The 19,721-nt window shown below is 53.9% G+C and overlaps 2 protein-coding genes across 2 annotated transcripts in view; one reads left to right on the forward strand and one right to left on the reverse strand.

The window, feature by feature from the left end:
• BIN3 (bridging integrator 3) overlaps window positions 1–4,643 on the forward strand; it is a 50,128-nt gene extending 45,485 nt beyond the window's left edge. The window contains exons 7-9 of the mRNA XM_043927282.1: window positions 970–1,111; window positions 1,305–1,439; window positions 3,842–4,643. Coding sequence (XP_043783217.1) covers window positions 970–1,111; window positions 1,305–1,439; window positions 3,842–3,988 — 424 coding nt within the window. The 3' untranslated portion in view covers window positions 3,989–4,643. The remainder of the gene's footprint in view (window positions 1–969; window positions 1,112–1,304; window positions 1,440–3,841) is intronic.
• Window positions 4,644–4,929: 286 nt separating this feature from the next.
• Window positions 4,930–19,649, reverse strand: CCAR2 (cell cycle and apoptosis regulator 2). The gene is given in 22 exon segments (XM_043927264.1): window positions 4,930–5,742; window positions 5,973–6,178; window positions 6,293–6,481; window positions 6,575–6,686; window positions 6,806–6,952; window positions 7,616–7,695; window positions 7,818–7,962; window positions 8,576–8,794; window positions 8,893–9,123; window positions 9,211–9,382; window positions 9,821–9,984; window positions 10,280–10,393; window positions 10,480–10,518; window positions 10,520–10,703; window positions 12,287–12,406; window positions 16,708–16,804; window positions 16,979–17,108; window positions 17,280–17,394; window positions 17,594–17,685; window positions 18,150–18,241; window positions 18,524–18,619; window positions 19,494–19,649. Coding segments are annotated over 21 exon segments (2,751 nt in total). The 5' UTR covers window positions 18,582–18,619; window positions 19,494–19,649; the 3' UTR covers window positions 4,930–5,697.
• Window positions 19,650–19,721: the final 72 nt, after the last annotated feature.

Consider the following 19,721-nt stretch of genomic DNA (forward strand, 5'->3'; position numbering starts at 1 on the left):
TGTTTTCTATGTCTGTGAATCTGTTTCTGTTTTGTTCATGTGTGCATGTTTTAGATTCTATGTATAAACAATACAATATGATACTTGTCTTTCTCTGATTTAGTATCCTCATCTCTAGGTCCATCAATCTTGCTGCAACTGGCATCATTTCATTCTTCTTTAATGGCTGAGTCATATGGGAGTCGGTATTGGTTGCACCTGATGGCAGTGTGAGGTGGTGGGAAGGTGCCACATGGAGAGCTGGGACCCTTGAGTGGACCTCTGCTCGACCCTCATGACCTAACTGTGACCTTAGACAATTCATGTTGTCTTTCTGGTCTCAGCTCTTTCACTTTTTTAAAGGAAGATGTTGGACAGAAGCTTGACCTCCAGGCTTTTCTGACACCAGCCCTCAGAGTGGCTGCCCTTGGCCCAGCTCCTGGAGCACCCTTGGATCCAGGCCGAATCGTGAGGGATGTGTCTCCATTTGTTCAAATGGCTTCCTGAGCCCTGTCCATCCCTGTCCCTTTGTGATTGTCTAGGGAGCTCTCCTGGTTCTGCTAGCTCATCTGTTTTTTGTTTCTTCTCAGATACATGATGCTAATTAATAGAAGCTGAATCATTTTGTACCAAGTAAAAAAAAATACTCCTAGGAGTCTTCAGCTCCTCCGTACTCTGAAATGTGTGGAGTCATACAAGGTGGGGGCTAAAAGGCAGTGGCCACATCCTTGGCATCTTGCATTTACGACCCCCTGAGTCTCCCTAGAGGCCATGGAGAGGCCCTTCGCCCTGTCTTCCTTCCCCCGACCTTACCCCACGGTGATATTGTCAGCATATACCCCATTGAAGCCACGGCCACATCTGTCTCATCCATAGTAAGATCCCCAAGATCTAGAATGAAGCCTGGTACTTGGTAGACACTCAGTATGTGTTTCTGAATGAGCAATGAACTGCCAGCCTGCAGCTCTGAGAACAGGCCTGTCTTCCCAGGTTCGGCAGTGTGTTCCCGAGTCTCAACATGGCGGTGAAACGGCGGGAGCAGGCCTTGCAGGACTACAGAAGGCTGCAAGCCAAGGTGGAGAAGTACGAGGAGAAGGAGAAGACGGGACCGGTGCTGGCCAAACTCCACCAGGTACCAGGAAGAAGTGCCGGGGGTGGACCGGAAGCCGTGTGGGCCCACACAGCAAGTTCGTGCTTCACCAAGGGGCCGAGACACCAGATGTCCTGACACCTCCGCCCTCCCCCCACCCCACCCCCCCACACACACATGTCTTGCCCCAGTCAGGGTTCGGGTGAGCCGTGACACCCAGCATGTTGCTCCCCAGGCCCGAGAAGAGCTTAGGCCGGTGCGGGACGACTTTGAGGCTAAGAACAAGCAGCTTCTGGATGAGATGCCACGCTTCTACAGCAGCCGACTGGACTACTTCCAGCCCAGCTTTGAGTCCCTGATCAGAGCACAGGTGAGGCGGCTACCACCCCTCCTGCCCCGGAGGATGGCCCAGCGCTGCTTCCCCTGGTGGGGAGGCAGCCGTGGGCTTTGGACCAGCCCAGCCCCACCCCACACACTTGAAGTAGGCTTAGCCACTTTCTCCCACCGCCCCCACCCGCAACCCCCCCAACTCCCCAGCACTGCCCCCTCGAGGGAGGGATCCAGGCACCTCAGGTTGTTGGCTGGAATTCCTGTTTTGGTTCCTCCATTGCTCTGTGGTTAATCCCAGCCTTGGGACGAGGTCCCCCTTGTCCGTGAGTCCTTCGCTCATGTTCTCCCCACTCCCGCTCAACCGCAAGGGCAGGAAGAAGCCTGCAGTGCCTCCCCCCGATGGGCAGGGGCCTTGCGTGGTGGGCTCAGGTCAAGATCAGAGGCCTTTTCTAAGGACCCTGCACCCCTGCCCTTCCCTGATTAGCCCTTTTGGTGGAAGACTAGGGAGTGTCTTGACCTTTAGCAAACCTGGGCAGGGTCCCTAAGCCCTGGGGAGAAGCACGCTCAGGACTCCCTCTGGGGCACCACTTTCGCGGGGAAGGTACGCTCACTCGGGCTGGGCTGGGGTGGCGATGCACCGAGGTGGCCCCGGGAGCCGTGCCTCCTGCCACTCAAGGGTGTAAAGGCAGAGTCGCTCCTGCCCTCCTCCTCTGCCCCACATTCTTCAAGCAGTTAGCAGGAGTTAGTCTCCCCATTTGTGAAAAGAAAAGAGGTTGAGGTGCCAAAACCAAGAGGTCTTCTATATGTGGGACACCCCGCCGCCTCCTCCCACCCCTCCACAAGGTGACTGCACTTTCCCACCAGGTAACAAAGCTAAAGGCTCAGCATGTCCCCATCCGCCTCCAACCCGCCACCTCAGCTCCTGGCCTGGGTGTCTGGCGCCCTCCAGTGGACACTCTCATTCTTGCAGCGTCCATGGTTGCAGACACTGAGGAAAAGCCAGGTTCCTCCCCCCAGCCTATCTTGGGAGAGCCCCAAAACCCATGGGAATCATGGGATCTGGAGCCCTGAGCAGGATTAACATTAGTGACCAGAACCCCAGGGGCGCAGGGAAAGTGAAGCAGAGAGCTGAGTGCGTGGGGCGGCCCTGCCCTTGGAGGTGCGTGCAGGCTTGCTTCCGGCGCTTCTCCCTGGGCCAAGGGGCAGTGGCTTGAGGAGACCCCAGCCTCCCCTCTCCTGTGCCGCGCTCCCAGGCCCCGGCACGGCCCCTCCGCCCCGCGCTCTGCGCAGGAGGAAAGCCTCCGAGCGCCGGGCGGGAGCTCTGGTGCCCTGTCAGCAGGCAGCAGGGTGGTGAGGGGTTGTTTACTGCCTCGTCAGCGCCAGCCTCCCCCTCCCGCGCCTGCTGCTGTCGTTAGTCACAGGAGAAGTGAGCATTCCAGTGACTCAGCCTGCGCAGCGCGGCTTGGGGCAGCGAGCCGGGGGAGGGGGCCGCCCCTCCTCGCCACCCCAGCCCAGGCCCCGGCCCCTTGGGTGACCTTGATTCAACTACCCCTCAGCCAGTGCAGACCCGGCTCTGGGAGTGTGGAAGGCGACATGGCCTGGCCTTGCCCCTAGTAGCGATGCAAGCCTCTGGAACAGGAGAGTTCCTTCTCCCCAGAGATAGCTTAGAGCTGGAGCTGGGAAAATATCAGAGTGTTCAACCAGTGTCGAACATTTTCTTGAAAGCCCATGCTTGCATTTGGTCATGAGGTGGAGGCTGGGGCAGAAGGGGCCCCCAGCCTCCTCCCTGGGGCCTGCTCAGCCCTCCACCGCCTGAGAGAAGCTGATGGTCCTCGCTCCTCGGCCTGTTGCTCCCACCTCCTTCCTGCAGGCCTCCTTCCTACTCTGGTGTCTGTGCAGGAGACACAGGAACAATCCTGGTCTCTGGTTCGCCTTTCCTGGGTCTGCAGCTGAGGCGGTGGTCAGGGCTGGGAAGGGACAGAGGCCAGAACCGTGTCCCCTCCCACCTTGACCTCTAAGACTGTCCCAGGGCTCTGGGAGCTGCCGTGACCTCTCCCCCATGGCCAAGAGCTTCTCCTGGCTTCCATGAAGCAGGTAGCCCCTTGTCAAGTGCCTGACTCCCTAGGTCCACCCCCAGGATCCAAGGGTCCACAGTCCCCCCAGCCCTCCCCCCTCAGCTGCCTGGGGAGCTCAAGCCTCCACCTCCCCAAGGACCTGTCACTCCCCTCTGCACCCAGGCAGTGGGCAGCGAACGTTCCTGAAGGGCTCAGGGCCGTGGTTGTCCTGCAGTTCAAGGGGAAGGGCGGTGGCGGAGGGGAGGTAACAGAATAGCAGAGGGCCAGCCCACAGGCTCCAACTTCGCTGCCCACCGTCCCAGGGCTGCAGTGCTTTGGGGTCTCCGTGTCCCGAGCACAGCACCTGCAGACCTCTCTTACCCCGCAGGTCGTGTACTACTCAGAAATGCACAAGATCTTTGGAGACTTGACCCAGCAGCTTGACCAGCCCGGCTGCCCTGACGAGCAGCGGGAGCGGGAGAACGAGGCCAGGCTGAGCGAGCTCCGAGCCCTCTCCATAGTGGCTGATGACTGAGCCTGGCCTGGGGAAGACTCTGGAACACAAGCCAGCCTCCCTCGTCTGCCCTTTACAAAAGCTCGGGCATCAGCCAGCAAAGGGCCCCTCCCTGGGAGAAGTATGGGGACAGCGGTGTCCCCCGCCCGCCCCAGCCCCCGGGAAATCGTGACACCAGGAGCCCTAGCAGGCTGCCGTCTCCCCACCCCAGCGCAGCGGAGACTGGCAGCCAGGTAAGCAGTGCAGACTGTCTGTTCCTCAAGAACCGTCCAAAGTGCCTCCTGGCCTCGGGCCAGAGCCTGGACTGTCCGCTCCCTAGAGGTGTCAGCCTGGCTGCTCAGTTGGGACCACATCTACCTCCAGAAGGGCTCCCCTGGGAGTCCCCCCACCAATGCTGCCTTTCCACCTGACTCACCTTTTCTGGGGGAGGCTGTGACACTGCCCTGGAGTGTCTCCCAGTCCTCGGCCTCAGCCCACTTCTAGCTTTTGGGTCACCTGCAGGGGAGGCTCCTAGTCTTAGCTTCCGTAGAAGCTGGGACTCAAACGTTGTGTAAATATCCTGCCACACTAAACGTCACCGACCGAGTCACGGGCCTCAGAGCAAGAATAGTGGGTTTATGTCTCACCTAGTTATTTGGAATTTTATTTTTCCAAGTAAAATTTTCAATGAAATGTCTGTATATTATTGTGCTGTAACTATAAAGAGGGGAAGGGCCAGCCCAGGTCTCTCTCTGGGCTAGGCTGCCCCCTGCTGAGTTAGGGGGTGGTCAGGGCAGGGTTGCCCCAACCACCTGTAGCACCCCCTCTCCTGACCAGCAGGCCATGGACCCCAGAGCTGCCTCCCACCAAGCACCCTCAGGAGGAGACACCTCCACCGGCAGAGGCTGGGTTCAGGGTGGGGAGGAGGGTGCAGAATCAGACCTGGACAAGGAGGCAAGGGGAGAGCTGTGGAGCACGCTGCATTTGTTTTTGACTTTGGTTTATTTAAAAAACAAAAAGCCAAAAAAAAAAAAGAAAAGAAAACCAACTTTATATACAAAGTCAAACTGAAACCACGGATTAATGGAAAGAGGCAAGACTTGTGGGGAAGGGGAAAGGCTGGGCCAGAGCCAATACCACATTCTGAACACACGGAGCCGGGGACGGGTGCTGGGTTCTTCTGGCACGTCTGGGGCAGCTGGAACAGTGTTCACTGGCAGACATGGCCCCACACCAGACGCTCGCTAGCACTGACCCTGTCCCTGCGCTGGCCGGGGAGCCCTCTCCCCAAAAACCTGCTCCTGGAACCTGCAGGATTCGTGCCATCTATAAGGGCTCTTACCCCCAGCCAGACTCCACATCTGCCGCTTTAGTTCATTGGCATCAGACCTTATGAAAGACTTGAAAGTCTTTTCCTGCCCTGTCTTATTCTAAACTGGAAGAGGACAGGAGAAAGTCAGCACAAGACGAAAGGGCCCCAGGAGGAATCCCAAGGTAGAGGGCAAAATGACATTCGAGGGGTGCACAAGATGGATTTAGTTGCGCGCGGAACCGGCTTCCTCACTCATCCGACCCACGTGGCACAGACAGACCCCGCCCTGACGGCCTGAGCGCCTCGACAGGGGCCGAGTGCCGCCGGGGCAGCCACCCCTGCCTCCAGCCCCAGGTCCTGCTCTGGCTGCTTGCTGGGCTCTAACTTCAGCAGGCTCCATCGCTGACCTCACAGGACGGCGGCTCCTGCACCAGGCCCCTCAGTTGCTTGGTGCTGGCTCCTCCTTCTCTACCCAGCTGTCAGCCTGTTTGAAACAGACACACGAGAATCAGGACTCGGAGGAGGAAGAGCTGAGATCCGAGGTCCCATCCGAGAACTACTAACCACTTCCTCCTGGGAGACTCCCGGTCATAAGCTGCGGACTGATGGATTCCATAAGAAACTAGCAGATGGAGGCAAAGGCCAGTGAAGCTGGGCCGGCCGGCTGTGCTGACCCACCTGACCACGCCACGGCCGGCTCTGCAGGAGGCTCACCTTTTCAAGCATCCGCTGTGTGTCCAGCTGCAAGGTGGTCAGGCGCCTTCGGAACTCCTGAAGCAGCCGCTGAAGCTGGTTCTTCTGTCGCTCGGCTGTCCGGGCCATCTCCTCAGCCTCGGCCAGCCGGGCCCGCAGGTCCTGCATTTCCGTTGCCAGTGTCTTATTTGTCACTTCAGTGGCTGAGAAACGGTTATGGCTCTCCTCTGGTGGGGGCAGGCCGGAGAGACTGCTCAGCTAAGAGGGGAGCGGATGGCGGGTGGCCTGGAGTCTGGGATGCGGGCCTCCCGCTTCATCTCCCCACGCCACAGGCCACTCACCCAGCTTAAGCTCCAGTGTGTGAATCTTGTTCTCCAGGTAGAGCCGCCCACTGTCCTGCTGCTCCGCGCGCTGCAGCAGGTTCCCCACGTTGATGAGGCTGCCGTTGTGGGACACCAGGCCCTTGTGCTCCGCCGGGGCCGCACCTGGCTTCCCGCTCTTCCCGGGAGGAGGCAGCAGGTCCAGGTTCCCTAGAAGGGCCAGGAGAAGACTCAGGGACGGGAAGCGGGAGGAAGCAGCCCGCCCGCCCCCGTCCCCTGGGGGCCACAGGACCCAGTTCGCACCAAAGAGCAGGTCCTCGGGGAGCGCCCCGTCCGGGCCCTCCAGGCGGCTGTAGTGGAGGCTCCGGTATTGGCAGATGTTCTGGGACACCGCCCTGCTGACCAGCTGTTTGGCCTGGAGGAAACACACCCACGATGCCCAGAGCCGAAGGTGCAAGCCCGTGATGGCGCCCGAGCACCTGGAAGCACAGCGTCCCAGGCCGCGCCTGCACACAGCGATGCCGGGAGCCTCACCTGCTCGGCGCTGAGCCGCAGCCCGAGGGTGAGCAGGATCCTCTCCAGGTCTCGCCGGTGCAAGTAGCCACACCAGTTGGCGTCAAAGTAGACAAAAGCAAGGAGACAGTCCACGGGGAGCACAACGGAGGGTTCCAGCTCCTTGGGCTGCGAGAGGAACAAGGGTGAACAGGATTTACAAATAGCTCTCCTAATGCTACATCACGAAGGATGAAGCCCTTTCAAAATAAGGCAGCTTGGCTGACACACTCACACCCAGACACACCTTCCAGCTGGAGATCTGACCCTTGGCCTGTGAGCAAAGATCTCTCTCTGGGGCACTTCTGCCCCAAGGCCTGCCACCCAGAAAGGAACCGTGTGTGCTCCTAGATCAGACAGCTCACTCAGAACCACACTGATGGAGACAATGAAGTAGTCTCCTGGCTCCTATGAGTGTGCTATCCCACGAGCCAAGAGCCAGCTCTCTCTCATCAGTGAGAAGATGCCAGGCATCTAGGACTTTCCTGGTGATCAAGCAGATAAGCATCTACCTTGCAGCGTGGGGGGACACAGGTTCAGTCGCTGGTTGGGGAACTGAGATCCTACATGCCATGGAGTAACTAGAGCACCCACATGCCACAGCTGGAGAGCTAGTGTGCCACAGCAAAAGACATCTGGGGCACCATGACCAAGACCCAATGAAGCCAAAATAAACAAACAAACAAAAAAAAATGCCAGAGACTGTTTAGTAAAAGCATCCCCTTCCCAGGAGAGTCAGAGGCCTTGCCAGGGTTCCCGGTCACGGAGCCCCAAGCGCAGAGAAGGTCTCACCATGTCCTGAAGGGTCGAGAACTCCATCTCTGACTGGTTTGAGGCAACCGACCGGACCTCAGAATCCTCCAGCTTCGCTCCTGCTACAGAAAGCCTGAGGTGAGCCTAGCGCAGGGCCCATGCGGGTCCGGACTGGCCCCGCACAGAACGAGGACAGGAAGGCCAAAGTCAAGAAGCCGCTATCAGCCGGCACCACACATACCAAACTCCTCCTCCCCGTCGTCTCTCAGCAGCAGCAGCTCTGGGTCCAGGGCCATCTCACACAGGTCCTCGGACGCCTCGCCCCGGGGTTTCTCTTCATCTTCGCCCCCAGAAGACGGGGGTTTCGGCAAAAGCCCATCTTCCTTCTAGGAGAAGCAGACCCAGATGATAAGGAGAAGAGCTGCCCCTGGAATTCCCCACCGTAACAACGGTTAACATTTCCACATCGGCCGTCTTCAGGCAATGGGATAGAGGCTTGCGTGCAGTGTCTCATTTAATGTACCCCATTACACAGGTCACAGGGCAGGGCAGGGCGAGTTCCAGACACCCGGGGTGCTCCTCAGGAGTCAAGCCCAGTCCCATAAGCAATCTGCCTGCTTGAATGTATTTAGGCAAGAAGCAGACCCATGGGCTTTAGAAATGGCTAAGAAAATGCAGTGCTGTAGTTAAACACAGGGTCATGAAGACACCTGTAGCTATCAAGGCACTGCCATGAACACCGATGTCCACGGCACCCTGGCAGCCACGCTTCCCTTAACGGAGCTCCAGGCCCGCCTCCCTCCTCCCAGGCGCTTCACCGCCGAGCTGTGTGGCCACACAGCAGAGTTGCATGCCCGTGCCAAGTCACACCGGGGTCAGGAGGCACGCACAGTGAGAGTGGGGCAGAGACAGCAAAGCCGCAGCGCGCTCTGCGCCCCAGCTCGGCGGCGTGTCAGGACCTGCAGCCCCCGTGCCCGCACGGAGGGCGGAGATACTCACCGGCGGGGCGTCTGCCTCCACAGCTGTGCCCTCACTCTGTACCTCATCCTTGGGCTCCTTGGCCTCCTCCTTGACCACTGCTTCTTCCTTGGCTGCCTCCTCCTTCTCAGGCTCAGGTGGGGCCACGACCTTTTCAGGAAGGCTCAGGAGCGTCTTATAAATCCTATAGCCAAAGTCCCTCTGCAGCATCTCCAGAAACAGCTCAGCCAACACCGTGGCCTGGTGGCGGAGGTGGCGGAGGCCATGAGCATCAGGACAGGGAGTGTTCCAACCCCATCACCCCCTACCACCCCACAGTCGCCAGCTCCTACACCTGCCTCAAAAGAGATCCTTTCCTTTGGCCTCCGGTCCTCCACAATGCTTTGCAAGGATAGGTTTACACAGCGGGAGCGTGCCATGACAGCTGGTTCCAGAGGGGGTGGGGGCGCCTCTGGGAGGTCGGTGTCCACTTCCTGCTGCGCAGTGACCTCCGGATTCTCGGCACTCTGCTTAGAGGTGTCTGCTGCTTGCTCCGACCCATCAGCCGACTGCTCTGTAGGCTCTGTTTCCTGTGGCAGAGGTCAAGGTCTATGACCACCTGGGCCCCAGGGTTCAGGTACCTACCTCCCTCAATGGTTCGTAAGCCTTGGCCTCACCACTGGCACCTCCGGGGGCGGGGGAGCTGCCTCTGCAGCCTTCTGCTGGCACAGGGCCTCCCACTCCTCCAAAGTGGGCATGACGGTCCAGATGTCCGGCAGGTACACCACCACGGTCTGCAGCCGCCTCGGGGGTCCCGCCTGCAGGTACTGAAACTCAGCGAAGCGCCACCTGCTCACAGTGAAGGAACAGTGAAGTGCTGACGTGACATTCCAAGTGAGTGCTTCAGCTGCCAGTCAGCATTTAATGAACATGTACTGCGGGCCAAGCTCTAAAAGAGACAGCCCAAGTCCTCAAGAAATGGTCCATGGGAAGAGACAGATAACCCGACAGTTATTATCCGAGGTGCCGTGGCAATAAGGATCTCGGAATGTAGCTGGGGACCACACCTGACAAGCCTCGGGGGGGTCAAGTGGCTCTCAGCACACTTACACATCCCTAGCCGTGCTCGGGACTACGGCAACCACCGGCAGGGCTGGAGCCAGGAGACGAGTGGGGATGAGGGACCTGACAGAAGCTGACCGGTCAGAAAGGCCAAGCAGAAGCCTGGCCTCCGGCCGGGTCTTAGCCGCTCAGCCGGGCCCACAGGCGAGCTCAGCAGCCACTCACCACTTGGTGCAGGCGCTCAAGTCGATGCCAGCCTGGGCCTGCGCGCAGCGCGTGGCCGTGCGGACAAGCACCTGCGGGTCGCCCTTGGGGTCGAGGCCGTCCAGCGAAGGAGACCACTCGCCCCCCACCAGCACTGCCTCATCATCCTTCCAGCCCAGCAAAAACTGCAGAGAGAGACCAGGGTAAGACACGAGAAACCAATCACCTGGGCCTCCCACTGGGAAACCACCTGCCACCGCTGGGGAACAGAGTCCGCCACGCTGCACGTGGCGGGGGCTCTGTGCTCATTAACTTGAACCCCACGTGAATCTGGAAGGACCATCTCTGGGCCACGCTATGCTCCTGGCAGAACGACTGGCATCTCAACTCTGTTTCTTCACGCTCACGAGCAGCATCTCGGCCGACGGGGACTGACCGCTGCCAGTGACCGCGTCTTGCCTCCCGGGCTCCAGCTCTTACTTTAATTTGCTTCAGAGGGTGTTCCGGGGTCTCCCGTGGCTCGGCCATGTCATCCACGAAGAGCATGCAACAGCGATACAATTCCTCCAGTCCCGGGGAGGAGAGCAGCAGTACCTGGTAGGGACGGCGTGAAGGAGACACTCGAGAGCTCCCTCAGCCCTCACCAAGGGGATCAGGTGGCAGGACCCCAGCCAACTCACCTTGGAACTGTAGGCGGGGTCGCTGTCTGTGGGGGGGGGTCTCTGCCCCAGCATCAGCAGCCGGCTCCTTCTCTGGAGACACCTGGATGCGGCTTGGATGATGCAGAGAGAAGGGCTGGCTCACAGGGAAGGCCGACAGCCAGCTCAGATGCACGGCCAGGAAATCCGAGGGAACCAGGAGGGTGCGGTAGCGGCGCTGGAGTTCTAAGAAATCAAAGACGGGGCTGTGGGGAGAAAGCAGGGAGTTCCAGGTTGAGCAAAGATGAAGTGTTTTTTGTTTTTTTTTAATGGAACCATAAAAAAGACTTTAAAGAAAATGGAAGCAAATTCTTTTATAATATGAGAAAGAAGAGTTTTCTAAGGAAGACACCTCTGAAGAGAGAAAAATGGATCAGATTTGACCACTAAAATGCTACCACCTCTAGTTCCAAAACAAAGTCAACCTAGGGAAGGGAAAAAAGACATTTACAATATATGATAGCAAAGAGTCTTTTATCTTAAAGTTAATATAAAAGGAACCCATAAATCACTTTAAAAAAAAATCACTTTTAAGAGAAAACTGGAAAAACTGATAACAGATACTTAGAAAAAGGAATGAGACCGAAGAGCTCAGTATCACTCATAATTAAAGAAATTCATCAGGGTATCACTTTTCACCTACTGGACTGAAGAGATCACGAAGCTGGCTAACACGGTGCTGGCAAAGGCTAGGGGTGCAAGTACCTCACAGTTCATCTGAGAAGGTAAACTGCCACAGCCTCTGTGAGAAGCCTGGCCGTACCTTTAAGGTTCACAGACCTCTAAGCCAGCTACTCCATTTCTAGGAACTGAGCTCAATAAAATGCTTGCATCTGTCCACAGACAGGTCTAGAGAAGAACGTTTATCATTACAAGATTTTGAGTAACTGCAGATTAAAAATGGAGACCTGGTTCAATAAATTCTGGTCCATCCACTTAGCCGTGGGGTTGCTAAAAAGAATGAGATCAGTCTAACAAACATTAATGTGGAATAAATCCCAAGACAAGTGAAAAAGCAAAGTGCCGAATAGTAGGTACAACAGGCTTCCACTTGTGATTTTAAAAAGATAAACAGCTGTGTGTGGCTAATCGTGAGCAGTCGGTGTCCTGACCACTCGAGATGCACCCTCCCACAGTATGGTGAGGGCACCAGGGTCTCCTGAGATCCCCCTGGGAGGCGGGTGGGTCACCGCAGAGAGTACGAGGCGCGCCCTGGGCCTGGGGAGGAAGCGGGGCAGCCCTCCCTGCCTGCCTGCCACGGGGACGAGGTGCTAAGAGGCCGCCCGCACTTCCACTTGGACAGAAGTGGGTCTGCCCTGGGGGCTTCTAACACAGCAGCTGGAGCCCTGCATCTCCTCGGCTAGCTGGCATCCGGGATCACTCATCTACTCAGCTTCTACATGAGAGAAGTACGCTTGTGTGGGGGCAGCGACATGCTGTCACACTCAAGAAATCATTCAGAGCTTCCCTGAGAAGACAGTCCCAGGGTTCCCATGACCCACAGTTTCCACCTGATATAGAACTGGGATTGGGCACCTGGATTTTAATTGGGACACCATAATTATAGCCTGGCACAACAACTTCTGGTGATTAAATCATAAATCAGTAGTGCTATGCTGGTCTGAATTTGAGATTCTGAAATAAATCTGTCACATTAAAAAACAAAAATAAAGCGAGCAAAAAGGTCACAAGAATACACATACACAATTACTTCCAGACTATATCTCATTTACACAAGAAAAATGTTACCAGCTGCAAGTCTCACCCCCAGCACAGCCTCCCCACTCACCTGTCCACAGCATAGGGAGTGAGGTGGACCCGGTAAGGAGGGAGGTCATGCCGCGGTTTCTTAGCGCCCCAAGGCTCTCCACCAGCTCGCTGTTTGCGTTTCTTGGAGTCATAGTCATCACTGGAGGTTGATTCATCACCAGAAGGAAGAAACCACACTGTTAAATACAGCTTCAGGACATGCTGGCCTAAAAAGAGCTGGAAACCATCTGAATCCTGAACTTTAAAGAAATGGATAAATAAGGCATACTAACAACCTTGTAAGAAACTGTCATTAAAGATATTAAAGTACACATTTAAATGCTTTAAATAACAGAAAACCATGTGAAACAAAAAGTACAGTATGGAACACTGTATAGACAATAGTGCCTCAAATGAGCAAAAACAGCTTTAAAAGACAGAAAGAAAAGAAAATGGTGGATGCCTCTGATAAAGCTGATAAATAATTTTTTTATATTTTTACGAACCTTGTAAGTTACAGCTAACGTGTAATTTTTTGAAATGAGAGAAAGAATTTTTCTTTTTTTAACAAGAGATACATATATGGTACCATGCTATGGGTTCTATCAAGTTTAATTGAGAGAGACAGATCTGGTAACAGACCCTTGAAAAAAGGAAGGGAAAGTGTTAGTTGCTCAGTCATGTCTGACTCTCTTGCAACCCCATGGACTGTAGCCCACCAGGCTCCTCTGTTCCGTGGAATTTTCCAGGCAAGAATACTGGAGTTGGTAGCCATTCCCTTCTCTGGAGGATCTTCACAACCCAGGAATCAAACCTGGGTCTCCCACATTGCAGGCAGATTCTTTACCATCTGAGCCACCAGGGAAGCCCAACAAACCCTTAACCCTACACGTTTAAATCATGAAAATTCACTAATCATATAGCCATTAAGACAATTCTGAGCATTACTCTGCAATATGGAACACATGTTCAATAAGAATGTATTAAAAAATCTGAACTTAGATTAAAATTATAAAAAATATGCTTATATATATAGATAAAGACTACAAAAGAACACTGGGGAAAAAAGTGACAGGAAGGAAATTTGCTTTTCTAAAGGTCTTTAAATACAAGAATAGCTACCTTGGAGACGGGGATGGAGGGAGAACAGGCAAGGTTAGGTGTGACACGCAGCCCAGGGGTTATGGCCAGTGTTTCACAGACTTTGAGTGGAGTCTGACTACAGCAGCACACGGCCTCCACAGAGCGTGACCGCTGTGCCGTGCGCCGACACCAACGCGACTCTGTGAGCCGCCTGGAAACGCTCCGCTTTAAAGGGGAGAGGGAATGGTGATTTCTGTAGTGTTTTAACTTTATGTCATATCATACACTACATTTTTGTAATAAATCACTTATTACAGTACCACTATGTTATGGTGCAAGCAATAAAAACAGCAGAAAAGAAAAAAACCTTTAGACCATTATAAAATGCCAGGCTGATAAGGGTGAAAAAAAACCCCGTCTCGAACAAGGGAAATAAAACCAACTGTCAGTTCTCTGTGCTGAGGTGCTGCTGAGCTGGTCGCATTTACGTACCAGGTCTCTGCCCTTCCCTTCAGACCTGCCTGGGTTGCTTCCCCAGTCATTACTGGGGAAGCCCTGATTCACTCACTCAGTTACACTCAATGCGGAGTTCTTTTCTCACACTTCTGCCTGGGTAATGTCTTTCAGTATCTCCCTCCAAAAGCTGCCTTCTAATCTTGCCCTTGTGGGAAAGCAGTGCTTCTGTGTCTCTAACAGAAGAACTGCTCCAAAGTCATCTTGACAACTCTCTTCAGCTCACCCGTGACTGAAGTGAACTTTTCAGTAAAGGCTGTCAACCTCAAGCTGAAGTGCACATTCCACTGAATCCTGTCATCTTTATTGTCAATTGTCAGGAAGAGACTATAAAGCACGGACAGTGGAAGCCATCTTGGTAACTTCAGCAGGACACTGAGATGGTCTACCCAGCTGAGTATCCTTGTCTAAACCCCTCAGTAGTTCAGCATTAGCAATCCAAAGGAGACACTGGCTTCTGCCTCCCAAAACCTGAAGTTCAAAAAGAAAGCCTGGTTTCCAGTCAAACACTGAGATGGCTGACTAGGTTGTAAACGGCTGTTCCCCCAGAGGGTGACCTCATTGCTACTGCCCCCTCCCCTACTCTGCAAACCCCTTCTACAGATTCATGGTAGCATCTCACTCCCAAAAGTCACGTCTTCTCTCTCTAGAGGCCGTGACACTGAAGCATTATGGCCAGAGTAACAGAACACAGAACTTGCACAGGGGTTGGCGTGTCCTGGACAATCAAATGCTACTGGCTTTACAGGAAGGCTGAATTTGAACGTAAAGCAAAAAGTCAATAGCAGCCATTGATCTCCACCCAGGCTACATTATCCCTGCGGGCACCTGCTGTCCTCCGTCTATAATGAAATCTTTAATAAACTCACAAAATGGGAGAGTTGGAGAGTCCTTGGAAACTGAAGACCAAGAAGATGCAGAGGACAAGAGGTGCGGGTGTATGCAAATTATGTGCCAGTAACTCGAGAATCAAACTGTTTTAAGCAGTGGAGATGCGGTGGGAAAAAACCCTACACAATCAGAGCTCCCCACTCCAAACAAAGTTCCCAATGACCTATCCTGAGGCAACACACAGTGGCTTCAGCAGACCAGCTACATCACTTTGCTTAAAGCTTCTTCTCTGAGGAACTCCATCCCCCTTTACGTGTTTGCGGTAGACGGCATTCTTAGTCCTTACTTACTAGTAATAATCACTGGCTTCTGGGAGAAGCAGCGGTTTCCTTCTGAGAACAGTCCTCATTTCAGAACAGAACTAGAACATGAAAACCCTTTCTGGAGTGATGGACATATTCTGTATCTTAAAAGGGGTGAGAGTCACATGGGATTTTTCATTTGTCAAAACTGCCCATCTAAGATCTGTTCACATCAGCCTACATAAATTTTACCTTAAAAAAAAAAAGTATAAGGCAGATGAAAAAGAATGGCAGATATTGATACCTGTTGAAGCTGGGTGATGGGTATATGAGGGTTCATCATCCTTTTCTATTTACTATGCTTATACTTGAAAATTTCCATAATAAAAAGTTTAAAAGAAGACTGACAGAAAAAACTTGAACATGTCTTCAACAAACTAGTCTACAGCGTAACGCCTAGGGATAGAAACAAAGACTTTTAGGCAGGGTAAGGCAGGATCAGAACATGTGAGCCAGACAAGACAGGGAACATGCTCCTGGTGGTCCCCAGGGCTCGCAGACGATGGGGACACATGATGGCCCAGAAAGCCCCAAAGGCCCAAGGCCACCACGCCTGCTGCACACGAGGCCACGTCTGCGTGTCCACGGCACAGGATTTCTGGACAGAGTGCAACATACATATTCTATCACATCACTGACTTCTGTGGTATATAGGAAGAAACATGTTTTATACTAAGAATTAAATCATGCACTGCAGGAAACTAAAAAAAAAAGGAAAAAAGCAGAAACAGACTCAAAGATATAGAGAACAAACTAGTGGTCACCAGAGCAGAGGAGGCTGTGGGGGAATAGGCAAAACAGGTGAAAGTGAAAGTCACTCAGCCATGTCCAACTCTTCGTGACCCCATGGACTATACATATACAGTCCAGTCCAGAATACTGGAGTGGTTAGCCTTTCCCTTCTCCAGAGGATCTTCCCAACCCAGGGATCCAACCTAGGGATCGAACCCAGGTCTCCCTCATTGCAGGCGAATTCTTTACCAACTGAGCCACCGGGGAAGCCCAAGAATACTGGAGTGGGTAGTCTATCCCTTCCCCAGCAGATCTTCCCAACCCAGGAATCAAACCGGGGTCTCCTGCATTGCAGGCGGACTCTTTACCAAATGAGCTATCAGGGAAGCCCGGATACAGGTGAAAGGGGATTAAAAGGTACAAACTTCCAGTTATAAAATAAGGAGATGTAATATACAGCATAGATGATATAATCACTACCGTAGTAACTCTGTAGAGTAACAGATAGTAACCAGCTATTGTGGTAATCATCTCATAACACATAAAATATCCAATCTACTGGTATAATACTGTAAATTATGCTTCAGTTAAAAAAATACACTGCAAAAAAACATCTTTTGGACACTACTATTTTCTTCAGTTTTGATTCTTGGTGTCCCAATCTTAGGGACTAGAAATAAAAGAGAAAATTACATATTAAAAACAAATTCAGTGTGATATTTTGAAAGATGAATTATGCCAAATCCCTACTTGTTGAATCAGCTTATGAAGTTCCAATATTTCTCAATGTGTCAGCCTATCTCAGGGTAAAAGGACTAGGATCTAGCTGCACAAAGAAAATGTTAGTGTCAAGAAGTGGCCAAAAAAGGGGGGGGGGGGGGGGGGGCACATTCTCTTAGAGGCAAATAAATGAAGCACCTTTCCTGCTTGATCATCTTACCTTCGGCCCTGATCCAATCGTCCATGAGGGCCCCGAGCAGGAAACCTGTTCAGGTGGCTCAGATGAAGTGTGTGGGATGTTTGGAAGAGACTCAGAGCTGCAGAAAGGAAATGGATGGTGACTCAAAACAGCTAAATATTTGCCCAATTTTCCTGTCCCCTTCTTTTAGTCCCCACTTCTACTCTAAGAGCAACAACCTCAAGTTACAAGTCCATTCATCCAGAGTACTCCATAAAGCCACACCCCCAACATCCATGCCACTGGTACTCACGCTTCTGAGGAAAGAGTGGGGGAATCCGGTGAGGCTGAAAGATCAGCTGGGGCTGAGCTCCCAGAATCCCTTGCTTCTGGCCCAGGGCTGCCACATGTAGAAGGGGAGGTGCTGGGGACTTCAGTAGGGGCTGCAGGACAATAACCAGGAAACTCAGGGCATCCCATGGCTGAAGTGCTCACTACCTTGGAAAGATGCGGCCCTACCCCCTTGACCAAAGAAAGGTTCCTGCCCATCTTCCTGGGCACCAGGGTGTCCCTCCTACCCCTTTCCAATGCACATGCTGAGGAGAGATGAATACCTGGTTGGAGAGCGTTTGCACCTTGACAGCATTCCAGGGAACTGCCTGACCCGGGTTGTATGCAGCCTTCACCAGCACCTTCTCACCCAGCTGGGGCAGCCGGCCCTTCACCACACTGCCAGCACACAAGCCAGGAGACCCAGTCAGGAGAGAGACCCTGGCCACGCCACCCTGACTGTCCCTATGAGGCCCTTCCCATCAAGATTGCTCACCCCTTGCATAACAGCAAAGCAACGTCTTTAGAAAGACCCACCAGCATGGTGACAGAACCGAATCCCGTAAGCATTTCCAGAAGGGGACCGGCCTCAGCCTACCTTAGCTGAAAAAAGACTTCTTCATCCACCACCCCAAAGTAGTCGTGCAAGCTGGTGACAATCCCAGTGAAAACCCGCTGCTTCTCTCCACCCTATATGAGAAGGGTGCAGTTTAAAGGTAAGAGGGAGCATCTATTCATGCTCTGCCATTAGCATCTCATCTTTCTCCACCCCTCCAGCCCCAGCTCAAAGTACTGCACGGAGCTTCCTGTGGAAGGAAGCACACGTGTCTAGTGGACATAATCTATTGAAGGTGGGGGGAGTCATGCTGATTCTTGGGCCGTAAACTTCTTCTAGGATTCCCAGTTCTTCTTTTTTTTTTTTTTTTTAGGATTCCCAGTTCTTCTTTAACTCCAAAAAGCACCCTACAGATTTCCCTAGAATCAGAACCAAGGACTTCCCAGTCAGGGAGGTCTAAGCTACCTCTGGACTGGCTGTGACGACAGGAGTGTCAGGAAGGATGAACAATGTCATGTAAGAATGAATGCATCAGACAACCATGCATGCTGAGGTCCTCCCGAGTACTGAAACTCACTAGACAGAATGCCCAGCTTACCTGAAGGTGCCTGGCATTTTGGGACAGGTCTGTGGCCACAGGAGGAGTCAGCAAACCAGGAGGAGGGCCCAGAAGGGATGTTGAAGCTGCGCCTGTTGGAAGAGAAGCGATCCAGGAGCTGCACCTACCACGGTAAGCACTAGAGTCTGCTAGAGCAGACAGGAAACCCAAAGGGTAAAGTGGATCCACACAAGTTCCCACAGGGTTTTGCTCACAATCACTGTGGTCATTGTCTAGTTTCCTAAGAAACATGAGCAGCAAACTGCACTCCACCAGGGAAACCCCTGGTGTATTTCAAGACTATCTCCTGTTAAAGACTAACTTCAAACCACATACTTCCCAATGTGGGGCCAGGTAGAGATAAAGGTGATCACCTGAGAAGTTGCGTCCCCCTGGAAGCGGGTTGATCCGCTGGCGCTTAAACTGGGACATTGGGAATGCTGTCCTCTTTCAGAGTCCTGGGGAAAAACCTTCAATCAGAAAAGAAATAAGTTAACAATTCACAGGGAAGATTTTCCACCTACCCCCCAAAAAGGAACTAAGGATATGAAGTAAAGTGGGGAAGCGTATACTGAGAATGAATAGGGAAGACAGATGGAGAGAACAGGAAATGGACCAGGAAATAAGAGAAATTACAATGCTCCAGTTTCCCTCACAATAACCTAGTGATGGGTAATACCGTTATACTCTTTCAAACAAAAGGAAACCGAAGCTCGGAGGGACTGACACTTGCCCGAGGCACAGAACCAGGTACGTAAAAAACTAGGACTCACACCCAGGTCTCCCGACAACTCAGCGCTCCTCTCACTATGCCACGCCACCCTCAGATGGTTGGGGAGAGTGAGGGGTTAGAAAGAGCCCCGGTGACATTCATTCATTCAAATACATCCGCCAAAAAGCTCCACGCAAGGCCCGGAAAAATGGAGGAGGCTGGTGCCGGAGAGGAGATGGTGTAGGCCCTCTCCCCGGAAGCCCGGCCCGTTGTTCCCCAGACGGGCTGGTGAGAAGACAGCTCTGCGGCCAGGCGAACGCAAATCCGGCTGCGCGCCCGCCCTCCTGCTCCCCCGCTCCCCGTGCCTCGGCTCCCGTCTCAGCGGCCGCCAGAGCCGGATCTCCCGGGCCGGGCCGCGGCCAGGCCGCCGTGGGAGGACGAAGGCGCGCGGTTTCTCCTCCTCCCGCCCGCCCCCAGGGCCGAGGCCGTTGCCAGGGAGACGAGACTTGCAGTCCGGAGAGGGGCTCGGCCCCTTCCGCGCCCAGTGCATCTTCGCGGCCTGGCTCTCGCAGCCCCTCAGCCGGGGGAGGGGCAAAGAGGCAGAGGGGCGGCGGAAGGCCCCCCCAACCCACCTGCGGGCCAGGGCCGCGACACCAGGGGGACAAAGACACCCGGAACCACCAGAGCCGCTGCTGCCGCCGCCACCGGAAGCGCCTCTCCGGAAGCACGACCACTGGTCGGAAGCTGCCACTCTCCCGGATATGCTCCCTCCCTCCTCTCCACCGACCTCTCCCTTCCCCCACACCGGCCTGCCATCCCGCTCCAACTGCGCAGCGGAAGTGCGCCTTCCCCGATCGGAT

This window comes from Cervus elaphus, chromosome 16, assembly GCF_910594005.1.
Source record: "Cervus elaphus chromosome 16, mCerEla1.1, whole genome shotgun sequence".
NCBI lineage: Eukaryota > Metazoa > Chordata > Mammalia > Artiodactyla > Cervidae > Cervus > Cervus elaphus.